Source organism: Argentina silus (assembly GCF_951799395.1).
Source record: "Argentina silus genome assembly, chromosome: 6".
Classification (NCBI taxonomy): Eukaryota; Metazoa; Chordata; class Actinopteri; order Argentiniformes; family Argentinidae; genus Argentina; species Argentina silus.
This window is the reverse complement of record NC_139660.1, coordinates 12,677,834-12,693,549: the sequence shown is the minus strand read 5'-3', so window position 1 is coordinate 12,693,549 and position 15,716 is coordinate 12,677,834. Positions and strand designations below refer to the sequence as shown.

The following is a 15,716-nucleotide window of genomic DNA, read 5'->3' as shown; positions in this document are numbered from 1 at the left end:
TATAATACAAACATTCACAATATTTGTACAATCACTTTGTGCTTCTCTCCCATCTTGTCTGGGATTAAACTGTAAATGACAACAAGTTTACATAAACTGTCTATATTCTTCCCATGATATACAGCATAAAAATAAATCCATACTCAGTAAAGACCATTATAGATTCTAACTCTATCATTTACAAATTCACTTAAAAAATAATTATATTAAGACATTGTCAGTATCATTTTATATCTAACATTTTTCAACAGAAAATATGCATGTTGGGAAGTTACAGTACACTCAGAACGTGCTATCTTGCATACATAACGTTTTGGCAGAATCATTTTGTTCACATTGTGTAGTCATAATAGTCAATATCAAGACCAGTTTCTATACTTAACATTATTTCAATATTTTCAGTTTCTTCCCATTTTACCAAATGTATCTTGGTTGACTTCACATGATTAAAAGATCACACATCTCATCTGTCCAAGAAACATGTACACAAATCAAACCCTTACAACTGAACACTCAATTATATGTCATACATAACAATATAACATATTGCTCATCTAAAACACACATGTTCATGAAATAAACACTGTAAACATGACAGCTACAAGACTATATTAGCTGGCGGGTAAGGAAAAAGAACTCTATAGTAGTCACTCAGTCAGTGTCTCAAAAAACACCTTGACAATGGCATTGGCTAGTATTGTGCAAAACATATTGGCCATCTTACAGTTGTATTATAGCCTTTTAAAGAAAAAACTGCACCGCATATATTCAAAAGAAAGTACTTTAGTGGGCTTGGGCATGTTATATTAGTTTAACTAAGACTCAGTGATATGAAGTTACCAATGGAAGTTGGATGACTTCAGAGATTCAGATTCACCCCAAGCAAGACATTTCACAGTGCAGTGCAACATTATAGGCGTGTGACAAAAAGGCTTCTGTGTGAATTGTCTTGCTTTATGTAAGCTATCTCTGCCAAATTTGCCCCACTATTTCGTGGCTGTCATATCGCTGAGTCTACCTTTAAATTCACTGCTTAAGAGACAGCCTTTCCCTCTAACGCAGGATGAAAGGATGTCATCTGCTCTGAACTTGATGCTTATGCACCTAGAATGGCTATCTTTTCAACCCTGTAATCTTGTGACATGAACAGCTGTGGCATTGTGTTTCTTTGTATGGTGAACACACTTCTTTTTTTTTGAGAGGCAGTGCTGTGCTTACCTGTATACCCCCTGCTTGGAGATCCTTGACCTCTGAACCTAGAGGTCAAAGGTATACTAGGGGTGAAACATGTAAATGCTAAATAGAAGTAGTTGTATTGTTAGTAGTAGTAGTAATAGTAATAGTTATAGTAGTAGTAGTAGAAGTAGAAGTAGAAGTGGGAGGAGTAATATTAGTAGACTAGTAGTAGTGTTTATTGGTAGTTTGTATTCAGACTGAATTAGGAAGAGTGAGTGAGAAAGTTACCTTTGAAAAGAGGTTTGCGGTACTGTAAAATTGTAAGACAACATGAGAGAACAAGGAAACAGTAGTGGAATGAGAGCAGTGTCGTAAAGGGTGTGATCAGCAGGTGCATTTCTGAGGTAGCTGGGGGGGCTTGTCGGTGAGTCTGGTGGTCTTGGCTCCCGGGGCCATGGGTGGCTCCATGTCCACTCGCTCAGACATCTTCACGCAGATGATGTCAACCAGCCGCTCAAACACCTGGCGGACATTAATGTTCTCCTTGGCACTGGCTTCATAGTACTCAAACCCTGCAGACAGTAAATTCAAGAAGTGAACTGAAATTCATCACTATCTTCTTGGTCCATGACTTTTTGGTTCATGATTTGAATTTCACTACACTCTTTAAATTGAGTTGACTGAATTTAGGATGACCAAAACCTGAAGTACACACATTACAGACTACACATCATTAATGTTTGCATCAGCAGCAAATAGTTCACAGCTATAGATAAGTATAAGTGGCACAACACATGTGTTAAACACATAGAAACAAGCGCACATATGGTCGTTTTTCTGTATAGCATCACCCCATGGGAAAACTCTTTACAGTGAAGCAGGAGCAGAGATCTCTCTCATGTTATTAGCGGTTTGCCACAGAGGACAATTGTTGATGTTTGTTCACCACAATGCTACATAATGTGACATCAATTACCTACAGTGTGCAACAATGTAGCTCTACCAATTAAATGCAAATCGTATATGAAATTATATGGCTAGCACAATGTGGACTTGCTGGCAGTCAGTTCTGATTCAATTCAAATGAGTCAGCCATTATTTGTTAGAATCCTGTCAGTATTCACCAACATACAAAGGCAATACTGCAACAAAAATAAATGGCAATTGAGTGATAGTATGGTAACAAAGTGCTCCACCCCTCATCACCAATTAACTCACCTAATTGATCAGCCAAGTGCTTGCCCTTCTCTGCGGGCACCACCCTCTCCTCATCCATGTCGCACTTGTTGCCCACCATGATCACCTGAGCATTATCCCACGAGTACGTCTTAATCTGGGTAGCCCTGCAAACAGACACAAAGACACAGACACACTTTATTCAAATCTAATCATACATACATACATACATACATACATACATATTAATGCATTCTGCCACAGCATCTCCTTATTATGGTGACTATTTGGTCATCATGAGTCATTTATTTGTATCATTAAAAGTCATCTTTGACTTGGAAGCTAGTGTATCATCACTGGCACCCTGAGACTGATAACTAATGCATTGAGACGACAGAACTATTGTTCGTAATATCAGAACTATTATTCTTATCAGTCTTTGCAGCAGTTTTTTTCTTATCTTTATTCTTCTTAATTCTTGTTTTTATTCTCCTTTTTTACTGTAAAGCACACTATATTACAAACTTTGTACAAAATGTGCTATATAAATAAAGTTGATTTGATAACTATGCAGTACGGACGTATCTCAAAAGCCTAAATTGACTTCTTCTTCTTCTCTTGTATCAGATTTGTTTCAGCCAAACTATGTTCCCTTCATATTGCAATATATATTCCATAATTAATTTCCAGTACAAATACAAATATCATTCATATGGCAGGCTTTTACTAATACAGCCTTCTGGATCACAGAAGGGCTGCATCTCAAAACTGATAAAATGAAACATTCGTCCCCTCATCTTGTTTCCTTTATGATCACTGATCTGACAATAAAGTAAGTACTGGAGCATCACTGGTCCGTACACAAAAAAAGGGAGTTTGTCGATCTGACGATGACCTATAAAACAAAACAAAAGCCAACGAGAGGAAGGAGAGGTCATTTCAGGGTATTGTGACACAGCGCTGATCTCTCAGCAGAACGCCCTCACCAGTCCTGCACAGCGTTGAATGACTCTTCGTTGCAGATGTCATACATGAGGATGAAGCCCATGGCTCCACGATAGTAGGCGGTGGTGATAGTCCTGTACCTCTCCTGCCCTGCTGTATCCTAGAGAAGACATATTTACACTGTATGTTATGAGGAATATTAGTCATTTTTTAAATTAGGACATTGAACAGCTTAACCAGTGCTTTGTTAAGAACCACTCACTGCAGTGTCAACGAAAAACTTGAAGCTCTAATATATTGTTCATATAACTGTGATATTGTGAATATATCACAATTACAAACCTATTCTGCCTTGTTGCCAGATTTACCACATATATTAAACATTTGCACAGCCAGAGAAATCTGTAATTTGCAGACAAAAATGTTCACCATCATATGCTTATTTACATTCCATGTCTATGATAATGGCACAAGAAAATGCAATTGACAGAACTGTTTGTAGTTGGAAACAGATCTCTGACACAGACCCGGATTTGGACTGGTGGGGATTAAGAGATTTTTATGAGAATTGAGAGGAAAGGGAGATAGCTTTGATGGAAAGCTATGCCAATACACTTATCTTGAATCTACCAAGATAAGCCTTATTCACTGAGGAAGTGTTGCCATGGCAAAATCCATAAAACTCACAAGCTAGGCACTACATCTGTAAAATGTAAAGAGAGGCGAATCATCAAAACCCACGGCTTTCTCACCTCAACGAATGGCACATGTGGTGAAGTGTTGAAGTTGCATCTTCACACTGACAATCAAAACAGGAACACTTGCACGCCCTAGCTCTTGATTTGCCAATTATCATTTAATTAAAGATCAAATGTGGCTGCGCTGCTAACAAGGATCAGCAATGAGCTGTAAACCCGTGGCAGGAGGCGTCTTCGATCGTTGTGGACATCTTGGGTGCATCTCAATAGCCTAAGGAATTAAAGAAGTGTGTATGAACTGCCGGTGAACATCCAGCATGTGGATCTGACCTATTTCTCTCGATAGATAAGTAAGTACTCATGAAGGAAATTAAACAAGGAGAAAAAGCAATCCCTTGTCAGCGCCCTCTCAATTTCATTGTGAGGAAAGGGGAGGTTTAAATGCTAAAGTGCCATGTGACAGCTTCTGATCATAAACCACCACCTAATCTGATCAAAGACTGAATCTTATTGATCCAATTACCAATGTACAGATCCATCTTCCTGCCTCCCCACCTGAGCAAACCATCAAATTCTCAATGTAATTTCAGGAGTAAATATCCTAACTGTAAATCCCTTTTGCTGGCTTCAAGTCATTGTAATGCATGCATTGTAATTTAATCTTGATTACAGAAGGTAGCTGGCTTTAGTGTTGTTGTTTTTCTAAATTTAGCAGTGCAATATTCACTTTCACACTAATGATGATCTGTTGCCGTTTCACTACCTCTGCATTCATTCATTTGGCAAATGCACATAGGCAGAGTGCAGGAGGCTGCCTACAGTAACACTTCATTTAATTAATAAGGATCACACACAGCATGTGACATAGACTCTGCCATGACCGATCACAATCACCCACCACCAATACTCTTACCCTTGAAGACACAATGAAACAACATATAGGCTGCATCACTGCTCACACATGGCAATGTTTCAATATACTACCTGCAACCACAACCTACAAACTCAACCTCAGGAAGGTAAACACAAGGCTTGGACAAATTTAGGCCTGTTAGAATTAGAACTGAACGTCACAGAAGATTTGCTATCCCCGACATGAGAAAACTCTTGAATGCCAACTCCTAATCTGTGTTTATTGTATTATATTATTTGTTTGTTTGTTATTGCTTTAGCCTTTTAATCTATGTATTAATCATGCAATTCAGAGGTCAAAAAACCTTGAAAATGAAGTTGAATTTACACAATAGCATAATACACTCTTACAAAAGGGTAATTTGGCTTGTCTCTAAGGGAGAACCCACCAATCACTCATCCCCACAAACTTAATTTTGTATTTATAAAACAAACTACAATATGCAGCCTACCCCATGGAGGCTAACTGTCTTTTTCAGTTATTTGTTTTCCTCTTTTTGATTTTTAAAAAATTATATTGACTGTATTCCCATTCTCCTAATTTTGGAGCCCACAGGCTACTTTGGTTCACCAACGTAGACATTGATTGCTTTCAAATAATACTGTCTTTGAGCTGCTTTGAAATACTATGCTATAGCCTACTGTAAAAAAACCCGCTACAAACGCTGTAAGCACACGCGTCTATATGCCTGATAGTGGGCTTAGGAAACACATTTTTTCTGGAAGCTTTTAGAATGACATGACATCCTGTGTGGGTTGTTTATAACCACTGCCACTGTCTGCTTTCCACTTTGTTACATTTCCCTACCGCATAAAATATAGGCTACAGTAGCCTGACAACATTGAGTTAAAGCAATCAAATCCAATGATTTTTGACCGTCCATAGGTCCGACATGACACGAAAAATAGTTGCTGAAAAATGGCACTAAAAGTTCTTCAAAGGGTTCTCCAACAGGGACCCTCCTTGGTTCTAGGTAGAACCTTTTTTCACATAGAATGAAGCAATGTATTAGCCAAGCATTCTAAATGGTAAGCTAGTGTAGATGTTGAAACTTACAGCCTTGTAGCCTGTGTATATCACTGCATTGTACATTGGTTGAAAAAGCAGTGAATGAGCAGATGACAACAGTGCGCCTTGGAGTTTGCTTTTATGGCGCTGCCTGTTTCAGACCCAGTGGGATATAGCACTGCAGCTTTGCTGATTGTCGTTCCTGCCACCATCAATTGCTCTGCAGCTGTTTTGAGTGTATGCCGGTACCATCTATTTTTACCAGCACCAGTAGTGCATTCAGACAGGATCAATCCCCACTGATTACCGCTTTCTGCTTAATCACAAATTGCAATTTGCTACGGCAGTTCTGTCTGTCTGTCTGCCTGCCACGCATCCCTCACCACGCTCGCGCACACGCGCACACACACACACACACACACACACACACACACACACGCGCACACACGCGCACACACACACACACACACACACACACACACACACACACACATACATACATACATACATACATACTCACACACACCCTGGTCCCTGTGTATCCTCTGAGGGTTCTACCCCCTCACCCTAAGGGGCCACTTTAATTGCCTCCGAGGATCTAGCTGACGGGGAGTAGTGTGAAGAGGAGCTGCTGTCATGACAACCATCATCACTGATGATGCAAGCTCACCAGAAGCTTCTGTCTGCTTTATTTTCCTGGGAAAGATTGCTCTCTGTCTGAAGCATTATTGTTGGGAGACAACCAAAGACAGGACAGGAGGATGTAGATATGTGACACTTACTGTAGGTTCATCAATGTGCATGTGTGTGTGTGTATACACATTTAAGTGTGTGAATAGGCAAATGTGTTTGTGTGTGTGTGTGTGTGTGTGTGTGTGTGTGTGTGTGTGTGTGTGTGTGTGTGTGTGTGTGTGTGATAAGCAGGCCAAACACAAACAACAGCATAATGCATCACCTGTATCATGATGGCAGCAGATAACACTTCAACAGCCATAGTGAGAATATATCAATTTAAAAACAATAGGGGCAACTAAACTCACCCATATCTGGAGTTTCACTCTCTTGTCGTTCCTGTAAACGGTCTTGACTTTGAAGTCGATGCCCACTGTACTGACAAAAGAATTGTTGAAAGAGTCATCGGCGTAGCGGAACAGAAAGCTGGTCTTGCCCACGCTGCTATTGCCAATGATGAGGAGCTTGAACATGTAGTCAAAGTTCTGGTCGGAGCCATCTCTATGCCCGAAGCGCTGGTCTGCTTTCGCCATCTGGGGACCATTGATGAGCATGTGACAGACGGATGAGTCAGAGAGAGGTTGATGATGCTATCATGTGTTCACTCAAGCGCATGCTAATATTCTGGCTCAAGCAACTACAGTGAGACACAGTGCACTGTATAGTGGTGGAATGTCAAATATTAGAGCTAATGTCTTAACATGTTTTCTACCATGTTTGTCGTGTGGGATCTAGATACAGTATGTATCACTCTCAGCAACTAGTAGTACCCAAAGTCGCCTATATACAGGCTTCTGTATCTGACATCTGTTGTCCCTGTAGATCAGAATACATGTCAGATATAGGCTACTTAGCCTGTAGGCGACTTTTACTAGTGGCACTCCAAATCCATACTGTCGTCACAATAAATCGATATAAAAAGATTGAAAGCAACCTCACCTCACCCATAATTGTGAAATTGCCATTTTCAAATGGAAACAACTGTTTTATTCGTTTTCTAAATGTACCAAGTATAGGACGCGCATGAGCAAAGCATTCATATAAAATAAGTAAGGTGGGCTTGAAGGCTTCACACGTTAACTAGCCTACTATCGGGATTTATTTGGTGGTGACGTCACAGTTTTTTAGAATAGGCGACCAAAGGTTTGCGTCAGTGCAAATAGGAAACAGGTTGATCAGGTGTGCTTCGTTTTATTCAAAATATGTATTCTAAATACTGTTTACAATTGAGGCTATTTGTGATAAGAAAATAGGCAACTAACATGTTTTGTAGTCTGTAGTCTAAGCCTGTAATGGTAAACATTTGCCCGCTTGAGACACAGGTGTAGGGTATGCAAATCTATATTTTGCTATATTCTCTCCATTTTGTCTTTGGTCAAATACTGCGGTTATGATCGATATTGTTTGCTGGGTTTATATGATAAGGGTAACGACAATATATAAATGCAATACTTACCTCTATATGGGTGTTTCTCCTTTCCTCGTTTTCCGTTTCGTTGGTTTGCTGACTAAATTGAGCTGTGTACCTGATGGAGTAAATTCGTTGTCGAGGGTCTTGATTATTGATATGAATCGGCGTCTGTCTCCATACAGTATCCAATCACCAGTGAGGAATGGACGTCGGATGTCAACGTCTGGGTTAAGGAAGCAAATGAATGAATGTATCTTACGTTAACAACGCAAACAGCCCTAAGCACTGTCGTCTATCATTATGCATTTAAGGTGGAGCAAGAGGAATATTTGGAAAGGTGTCTAACCTCCCCTACAAGAAAGAACCTACATATAACAACTATGCTGTGAATGAACACATTTTGCGGACAGGCTCGCTTGCTTGCTATAGGTTAACAGCAGCCCTATCAGAATAAAGGAATGTTCATCTTCTTCATATAGTCTATGACTCACACACAAGGCAGTGGCACTTTTTATTATTTTATCATGACTGAGAAATACCTATTTATAGATCGTATAAACCGGTCTAGGGTGAAAGGCTGAGTCGCCTAACACTCAAATGCTTAACCATTTGTTTACAATAATTTAATTAAACAAACCAGCCAGTAAACCAACCAAAAATAGTCTAACCAGACGCATCCAGAAGTCATACGCATAAATTCATGGCCATGAATGGTATATTTCCATATGTTATGTCCTGTCATGAATATATAAATATGAATCAGTCCTTGCGCATTAGTGAACCATTCTGATGTGCAATTTATTGTAACTTTGTGATAGAACACTGGTCACACAATGCAACAGAATAAGTGGACAGTAAGACATTCTTTCACCCAAGTAGCTTGTAGACATACCATCCACATAACATTGTAATGTACTGCACAATTTAAAAGGGAAAAATAATCTTCAGACATCTTAAGACAATTCATCAAGTCTCAACCAAAAGCTAGACATTTATGTACACAAAACTGTATACTCACTTATGTTCCAAAACAAAGCCTACTTATGTACCCTTACTTTACACCAAATAATTATTAACAGATTTGGAGCACACATCTGCAGAGTTCTAACTGACCACAAATTGAGAAAACTGGGGTGTGCTATAGTAGATGGACAGGGATGAGGAAATGCATTTCAAAAGGGAGATTTCAAAATTCTGTTCAACCAGGTCAGAAAATAATTTCCAAAGGATTACACAAATTATAAAATCACTGGAGAAGAATGAATAGGTTCCAAATGAATTGCTGCCTTCCATTGCAAATCTGAATAATTTCTCTATGGTACATCAGCTCGCAATTTAACAGTCCAGCTCCTTTTCTTGATCTAGGAATTCCCTGTGGTGGCTGCAGGGCTGATGCCACTCTGCTCCAACTCAGCGATAACCGACATGTATTTGAAGTCTGCTGGTTTGTGGTTGAAGGCCTCCACCTTTCTGAAGGTTTCCTGCCGATGGGTTCCGTAGAACAGCTGGACCTGATTGGCCAAGCATTGGGCCTGATGTACAGTCTGCAAAGTGTGGTATAAACATCTATTAAAATCTTTCTGTACAAGAAATTACCAAACAAAGGTTGACTTTGACCAGTCCCACAGCAACCTGTGTAAAACATGTGCATCAAGAGACACATACATCTAGCAGCAGTAAGGAGCTGTGCAGACTTACTGATCTACAATCACAGTTCTTCATAAACCCATTCTTGCCCACAAAGATCAGCAAATTTGCACCATTTGCACCATCACCATCTTGCCCAGGCCAATCCCATCAAAAACAGGTGGAGTGACTTACTATAAACTTAGCATCCATCTCAGCTGTCATGAGTACTATGCCTTTCTCCTTCTGCAGGTCTGAGTAGTGGTAGAGGATCAACTGACTGGGGGCATGCTCTCCCATGGACTGTTGAGGGGTCAGGGAAAACACAGTCAATATTAAGAACTGTAGGCTATATTCAGAATTGGTTACTACATACCAAAGACTTGCACACTCCGTAAGTATGCATTTCACATTCCACTTAATGCAGAATTGCATCTTAATCTTTAAAGCCTCAACTCAGTGACTTCTGCATACCGGGTCACAAACAAAAACTTAAAGAATGGAGAAAATACATATTCATATGCAAATACCACATGATTTTTATGGCATATCTGTAGTGCTCGAGCTGCATTATTTTTCGCTTTGATCTGACGCATTGATTGAAGCATCAATTTGAAGCAATCTTTACATTTCAAAACTATGAATCATTTGTTTACAAAGTCTCATATGACAATAAAAGTATTAACAATAGTGTAATAAGCCGTTCTTTTTTGGTTATGATGAGGTAAGATACTAATTGAGATATTCAGAAGTCATATTCATCATAATAAAGGGGTATTTTATTATTTGAACCCCTAGCCTCTACTCAACAAGCCCCAGCCTCTTTCCAACAACCCTATCAGAAGACAAGGTGGAGCAACTACCATCTTGCTTCTGGCAGTCTAGATATCACACTGGTTAGGCTATTCTTAAAGCCTATATGCGATGGTGCGCGTTGGCATATGCTCCTGCTAGATTGTAGTGCAGGTTTGGATGAGTTGGGACTGATATATTGACAAATACATGCCACGCTCTCATGATCAGAGCTGTTTATCAGGTCCAGACACGTGCACTCGGGTGAATCAGCTGTAGGCCTTGTGTCATTTACTGGAGACCCGATCATTTCATGCTTTTCACTCGCACTAACCCTCGTTAAAATAACCGGATATTTAAACCATTTCCACTCTTCATCTCTGCAATTCATGAGCTGCAATAATAAACTTGATTTGGACAATCTATCTGATAAGGCAAGCTGATGAGGCAAACTATTCTCTTCTCAAACATCCTTCACAGCTCGTCACCACCTTGTGGTGGCTTTCGGCAGCACTTCACACCGTCTGTCTGCTGCAGCGGCATTGAGGTATACCCCGCTGCGATGTCGGTGTGCTCGTATTAAACCCCTGCCTACTGTAAGTGTCTGGACTCTTAATGATTTGTTTTTGGAGCAGGACTATATCAGGATATCTCTCTCTTTGAAGAAGTGACGATGTAAGGAAGCAAAGCAATACCTGGACATTGATGAGGGATGTGAAATGAAGCTCCTGGCCAGCCCACTGTCCGAGGAAGAACTCATAGCCCTCCTTCTGGGGTAACGCATAGAGGAACTGTAAACATAGGGAAGTCAGCTATAAAAATGTATCTTGACTACTGTCTTTTTACATTCCTTTACCTATTAATCAGATGACATAATAGCAGAAAGGTGTTGCTTTGCTTTGTCATTAATGAAGTCCATTCTGTTAAAATGGTTTAGAAATTGGACACACAATATCAACCTTCTGAACTACCCACAAAATATATTTTTTTGCAAAACAATGCAAGTTTAAGTCCAAACGTGAATTACTTGTTCTAATAATAATCAGGTGAAAATGTATGACAGCACTGGTGGAATTTAGCACTCTATTCTTACATTACTGCCACCAAGTGGACACTTTTGCATCTGCAATTGTAATTTTGATAGTACAGCATGCTTACGGAGGGACAGGATTTGGCTCTGTTGAATATGACTTCAAATATCTCCACCTAAAACACAAGATGAAGAGTTAGGGCAAAATGTCACACTTACATTTGTAGAATCTACTTCTACTTATGCTCTACCATGCATGTTGAGCAATACTATCAAAAGTGTTTTCTGGAATTGTATTGATCCTGCTGCACTAGATACTGGACTAACAACATTTTCATACTGCAGAGTCCATATTTAAAAAGCTCTAGGGTAGGAGTGCTGATCTAGGATCAGCACTCATACTCTGACACACTTCATGAACAGAGGCCCAGAGTTGGAATTATCAGCCTAGATCCAAGTCACAGACAGGTTCACACTAAGGATTCTGAGTAAGTTAAGTAAGTTAGTAAGTGCAACCGTACCGGTATGACAGCACTTATGGTATCTTTATTGCCATAATACTGCATCCAGAGCTGAAAAAGGGAATAACAGTCAATACAAAATACATAGTATATATTTCCATCCTCTGACCCAACATTCTATACAGTACATAGATATTACCTTGATTTATCTAACCTCAAACATAGGCTAAACACTTACCTCCCCAATTTCTCCTGCTGACTTGTCCTGGGTCATGTCCAGATTAAGAATCGATCCTAGGGTCTGTCCAGACCCAAAACAGATATATTATAAGAGGAACCATACCACCCTGCATCCCTCTGCTGGCTTTTGTGTGACACTAAATAGAGTCAAACCTAATTAGTGACTGGATTAGGGGATACAGCTAAATTGTGTTCAATTGCTGGTAAGGGGCATTTACGCCATCTGGTCTAGGAATATGGCAGTTATTGGGGTCAGTGTGGGGATATTGCCCTGCACCGGGTGTGTCAACCTTCAAATGTAACATCAAACCAAGGTCTTGACACTGGTTACTAAAAATGTCCCGGCACATAGGCCAAAGGCAGAGTAACTCATGTTATGCTGTTAGTCAAGTGAAGTTGCTTTATTTCTCACCTTATCTTTGGTGAATCCACTAGAGCCAGCAGCTTGCTTGCTACGGTTCTCCAACTGCAAACAACAAACGAAAGAGATTCATTTCAGATCCAATTGATGAGAGTGTTTTCATATTACAATTTAACTCAATCCACACTAGTGTCATGTCACTTTAGTTTAAAGCCTATTGCGAATTAGCTGACCCACCACTCAGGGTAAACAAAATGTTTTCAGTGCTGTTTACCCCGACTGGTGTGTCAGCCAATTCGCTTTAGCGTTTAGCGAATCACAGATTTAAGCTTCTTCCATAATACAGTACACCTACCTCCTGCTCCATGAGTTTGATAAACTCTGCTTGCTTGGAGTGTCCAAGCGGCTCCTTCTTGACTTCATTTTGTGTCTCAAGTCGAATTTTGAACTCCTGAGGTTTGGCACTTTAAAGAATGAGACAAGCCTTGGTCAGTAAACATGTAGCCAATTAGAAAGCAGTAGGTTAGTTTGACACTAGTTGGCCAAATAGATGATGCCTTCCAAAAAACGAATAAACCCACTTTTCTACTATTCGAGGGGTATAATACGAAGCTAGTTAACTGAGTTAGCGAGCTCGGGATTTGGTCAAAGTTAGCTCGCTAACTCCCTTTACTTGCTATCAAATTATTTGCAAGAGACATTTGGCAAGCGTGGTGCCCGTCAAAGGACAACCACCCGATTAACCATCACGTTAGTGAAAGAAGGATTTTATTACAAATTGTGTATGGGGTAATTTTTATTTTTTACAAGTCTCCGACTCTGTCCATAGACAGGACTGTACAGAGGAGGACGCTATCCGGCGTCCACTCAAATGGACTCAATTCAACATAACTTCAGAAAATGTTTGCATAAGCTAATTCTAACAGTGCCACACAACACGTCTTGGTTCTACGTTTTGGGAGGGAGGGGGCAATTTCCTTCCTTTCACTTGTGAAAATGTCCGGTCCGCGTGTAGAGCAGTGGCACAAACAAAATCCTAATCTAGGGTATTTCAATAAATATGAAAATGTCTAGCTTGCTATTTACCCAGCAGAGAGGGTGCATAGGTTTGCATTATCTTTGCATCATACACACCTTGCTGCTCCAAGCATGCTTAGCTGAGTAAGGGAGAGACTAAAAGGACTTTCTGACAAAGTCTCTATGCCAAAACCTAAAACATACCCTAAAAGCCTTTACCTAATTTAACAAATTTGGAAATTCAACATCGGTTAGCTGGTCAGCCCTTCCATAACGCGTCACTTCCATTTTGACTTTGATCGTACCTTCGCAGCTTCCTGATCTTTTCCTGATATTTATTGTAATATGGGTTGTCCTCCAATTCTGGCTCTTTCTTCAAAGAAAAGGCTCTGAATTGCGACGGTACCAGGCCTGGGATAAGCGGTCTAATTCCTGTTGCCCTGACCGCTAACATCCCCCGGTACAAACATGACATTTGCACAACGGCCGCCGCCATTTTTCCATCCCCTCGGTCGCACATCTATAAAGTGCCGGGTATAAATAGGAATAACGTCTGATCTACATTCGTTCCGAGAACAAGGATTCTATTGCATTTTTCACATTTTAAAATGTTTTTATTGACAAGAATCATCAATATAAACAATAACATAGGAACATAGTGACAACAATATTGTCACCAGTACATTGTCACCAGTACCTCTTTTCAAACACTCATCAGGACACAGACATAATTAGTAAATTCACATTGTACAAATATAATATAAATAATTAAAAAAGTAAATCAGAATAAATAATAATACATACAATATTTTAAAAAGAAGATATTTCCGGGGTTATGAGTGCAGATGATATCATTATATCTGTGATTATACTCTAATAATCATTTGTTCTTCTTATTGTTGATAAACTTCCTAGATTTTAAATTATTTTCTACTACTAAAAAAAACAACATAGCATACGGGTTAGGGTAATCTCATACCCAGACACTGCCCAAAGGTTAGGGTCAGGGCAGCAATCTTGCCGAGAGATTTTGAGAGGATGTAGTGGGGTGGAGAGTGTGGGGTAGTTAATCATTGTGGAGTATATTGGGGTGGTTTGGGAGTGCGGGGTGTACCATGGGAGGAAAGTATTGTAGAGGAGCCTATAATAAGGGAGGACCAATATGGAGAGCCTGGAATCTGCTAGATGAGGTCGGCTCATAAGACTTTGTAGGGCAGGGCAACTGGGGAGGCTGTTGGAGGCTGTTGGAGGCTACTAAAGCTGGATCAAAGGCTGATGAAGGGGGTGGAGGCTGGGTTGGGGAGCAAACTTCAGGATGCCAAGGCTGTGTTAGACAAGACTGGGGCATTTCCAGGACTTTGAAAATGGGGTGGCCTAGATGGAATCAAGGCTAATTTTAGGGTGGCAAATGATTCATAATCATTGATATGACTATATGCTTTACAATTGTGACAAACACGAGCATTAGGGTATTGCAATTAGTAGCATTTTTCTTGAGGCTTATTTTTCTGGCACCACCACACACCACACACACTACCATATACCACAATCACAGATTAGAAACAGTTTATAAAGGCAAAATTGGACTCCCGACTACTGTTGTCATTGTCATGTGTATTAATGTATTGCACCAGGGACGGACTGGGACAGCAATATAGCCCTGGACTTTCAGCTGACGGGGGGGATCTACCGGCCTATCTACCGGCCTATCCACCGACACCGCAGCCCACAGATGGACTGGCCACAGGGAATTTTTCCGGTGCTCCAGATGGCCAGTCCGCTACTTTGTTGCGCTGTTGTTTTATTTCATGTAGATAAGTAGCTGTGAATAGGTAAGAGCTTGCTTAACTGGATCAGTCCACACAAAACTGAAGCAATCAATAGCTCAAAGGTTGAGCTGAGTAAATTGTCCTCTCTCCAGCCCCATCATGCACTGCCGGGCACTGACCCTGTCCCCTGTGAGAGATTGACTTTCAAGCTCAACTTACAGCCAATATTCGGGTCCCACACAGTCATTAACAAGAAAAATATACTCCTGCAGGTAAGGCCTTATTAACCCTCATGATGAATCAAAATGATTTGATTTGATTGATGCAACTGATAATGTGAAGATGTAATAATAATAACAAC

The 15,716-nt window shown here is 40.2% G+C and overlaps 2 protein-coding genes across 2 annotated transcripts; both read right to left on the bottom strand.

The window, feature by feature from the left end:
* Positions 1-191: 191 nt before the first annotated feature.
* Positions 192-8,201, bottom strand: rab3b (RAB3B, member RAS oncogene family). The gene is made up of 5 exons (XM_083672263.1): positions 8,105-8,201; positions 6,957-7,181; positions 3,339-3,457; positions 2,395-2,519; positions 192-1,748 (listed from the first exon to the last, which is right to left on the bottom strand). Exons 2-5 carry the CDS (start codon positions 7,179-7,181, stop codon positions 1,561-1,563), a joined length of 657 nt encoding a protein of 218 aa, XP_083528389.1. The 5' UTR covers positions 8,105-8,201; the 3' UTR covers positions 192-1,560.
* A 635-nt stretch (positions 8,202-8,836) lies between these two features.
* Positions 8,837-14,106, bottom strand: atpaf1 (ATP synthase mitochondrial F1 complex assembly factor 1; the record flags this gene model as incomplete). The annotated part of the gene is made up of 9 exons (XM_083671056.1): positions 8,837-9,603; positions 9,881-9,988; positions 11,173-11,268; positions 11,636-11,683; positions 12,029-12,079; positions 12,207-12,269; positions 12,621-12,674; positions 12,925-13,033; positions 13,892-14,106. 9 exons carry the CDS (start codon positions 14,104-14,106, stop codon positions 9,421-9,423), a joined length of 927 nt encoding a protein of 308 aa, XP_083527182.1. The 3' UTR covers positions 8,837-9,420.
* Positions 14,107-15,716: the final 1,610 nt, after the last annotated feature.

Coding starts and splice junctions, on each gene's coding strand:
- rab3b (XM_083672263.1), bottom strand. CDS start 7,181: ATGGCGAAAGCAGACCAGCGCTTCGGGCATAGAGATGGCTCCGACCAG. Junction 2,520..3,338: donor TTCAACGCTGTGCAGGACTG/GTGAGGGCGTTC, acceptor GTCTGTTTGCAG/GGCTACCCAGATTAAGACGT. Junction 1,749..2,394: donor GCACTTGGCTGATCAATTAG/GTGAGTTAATTG, acceptor TACTGTCTGCAG/GGTTTGAGTACTATGAAGCC.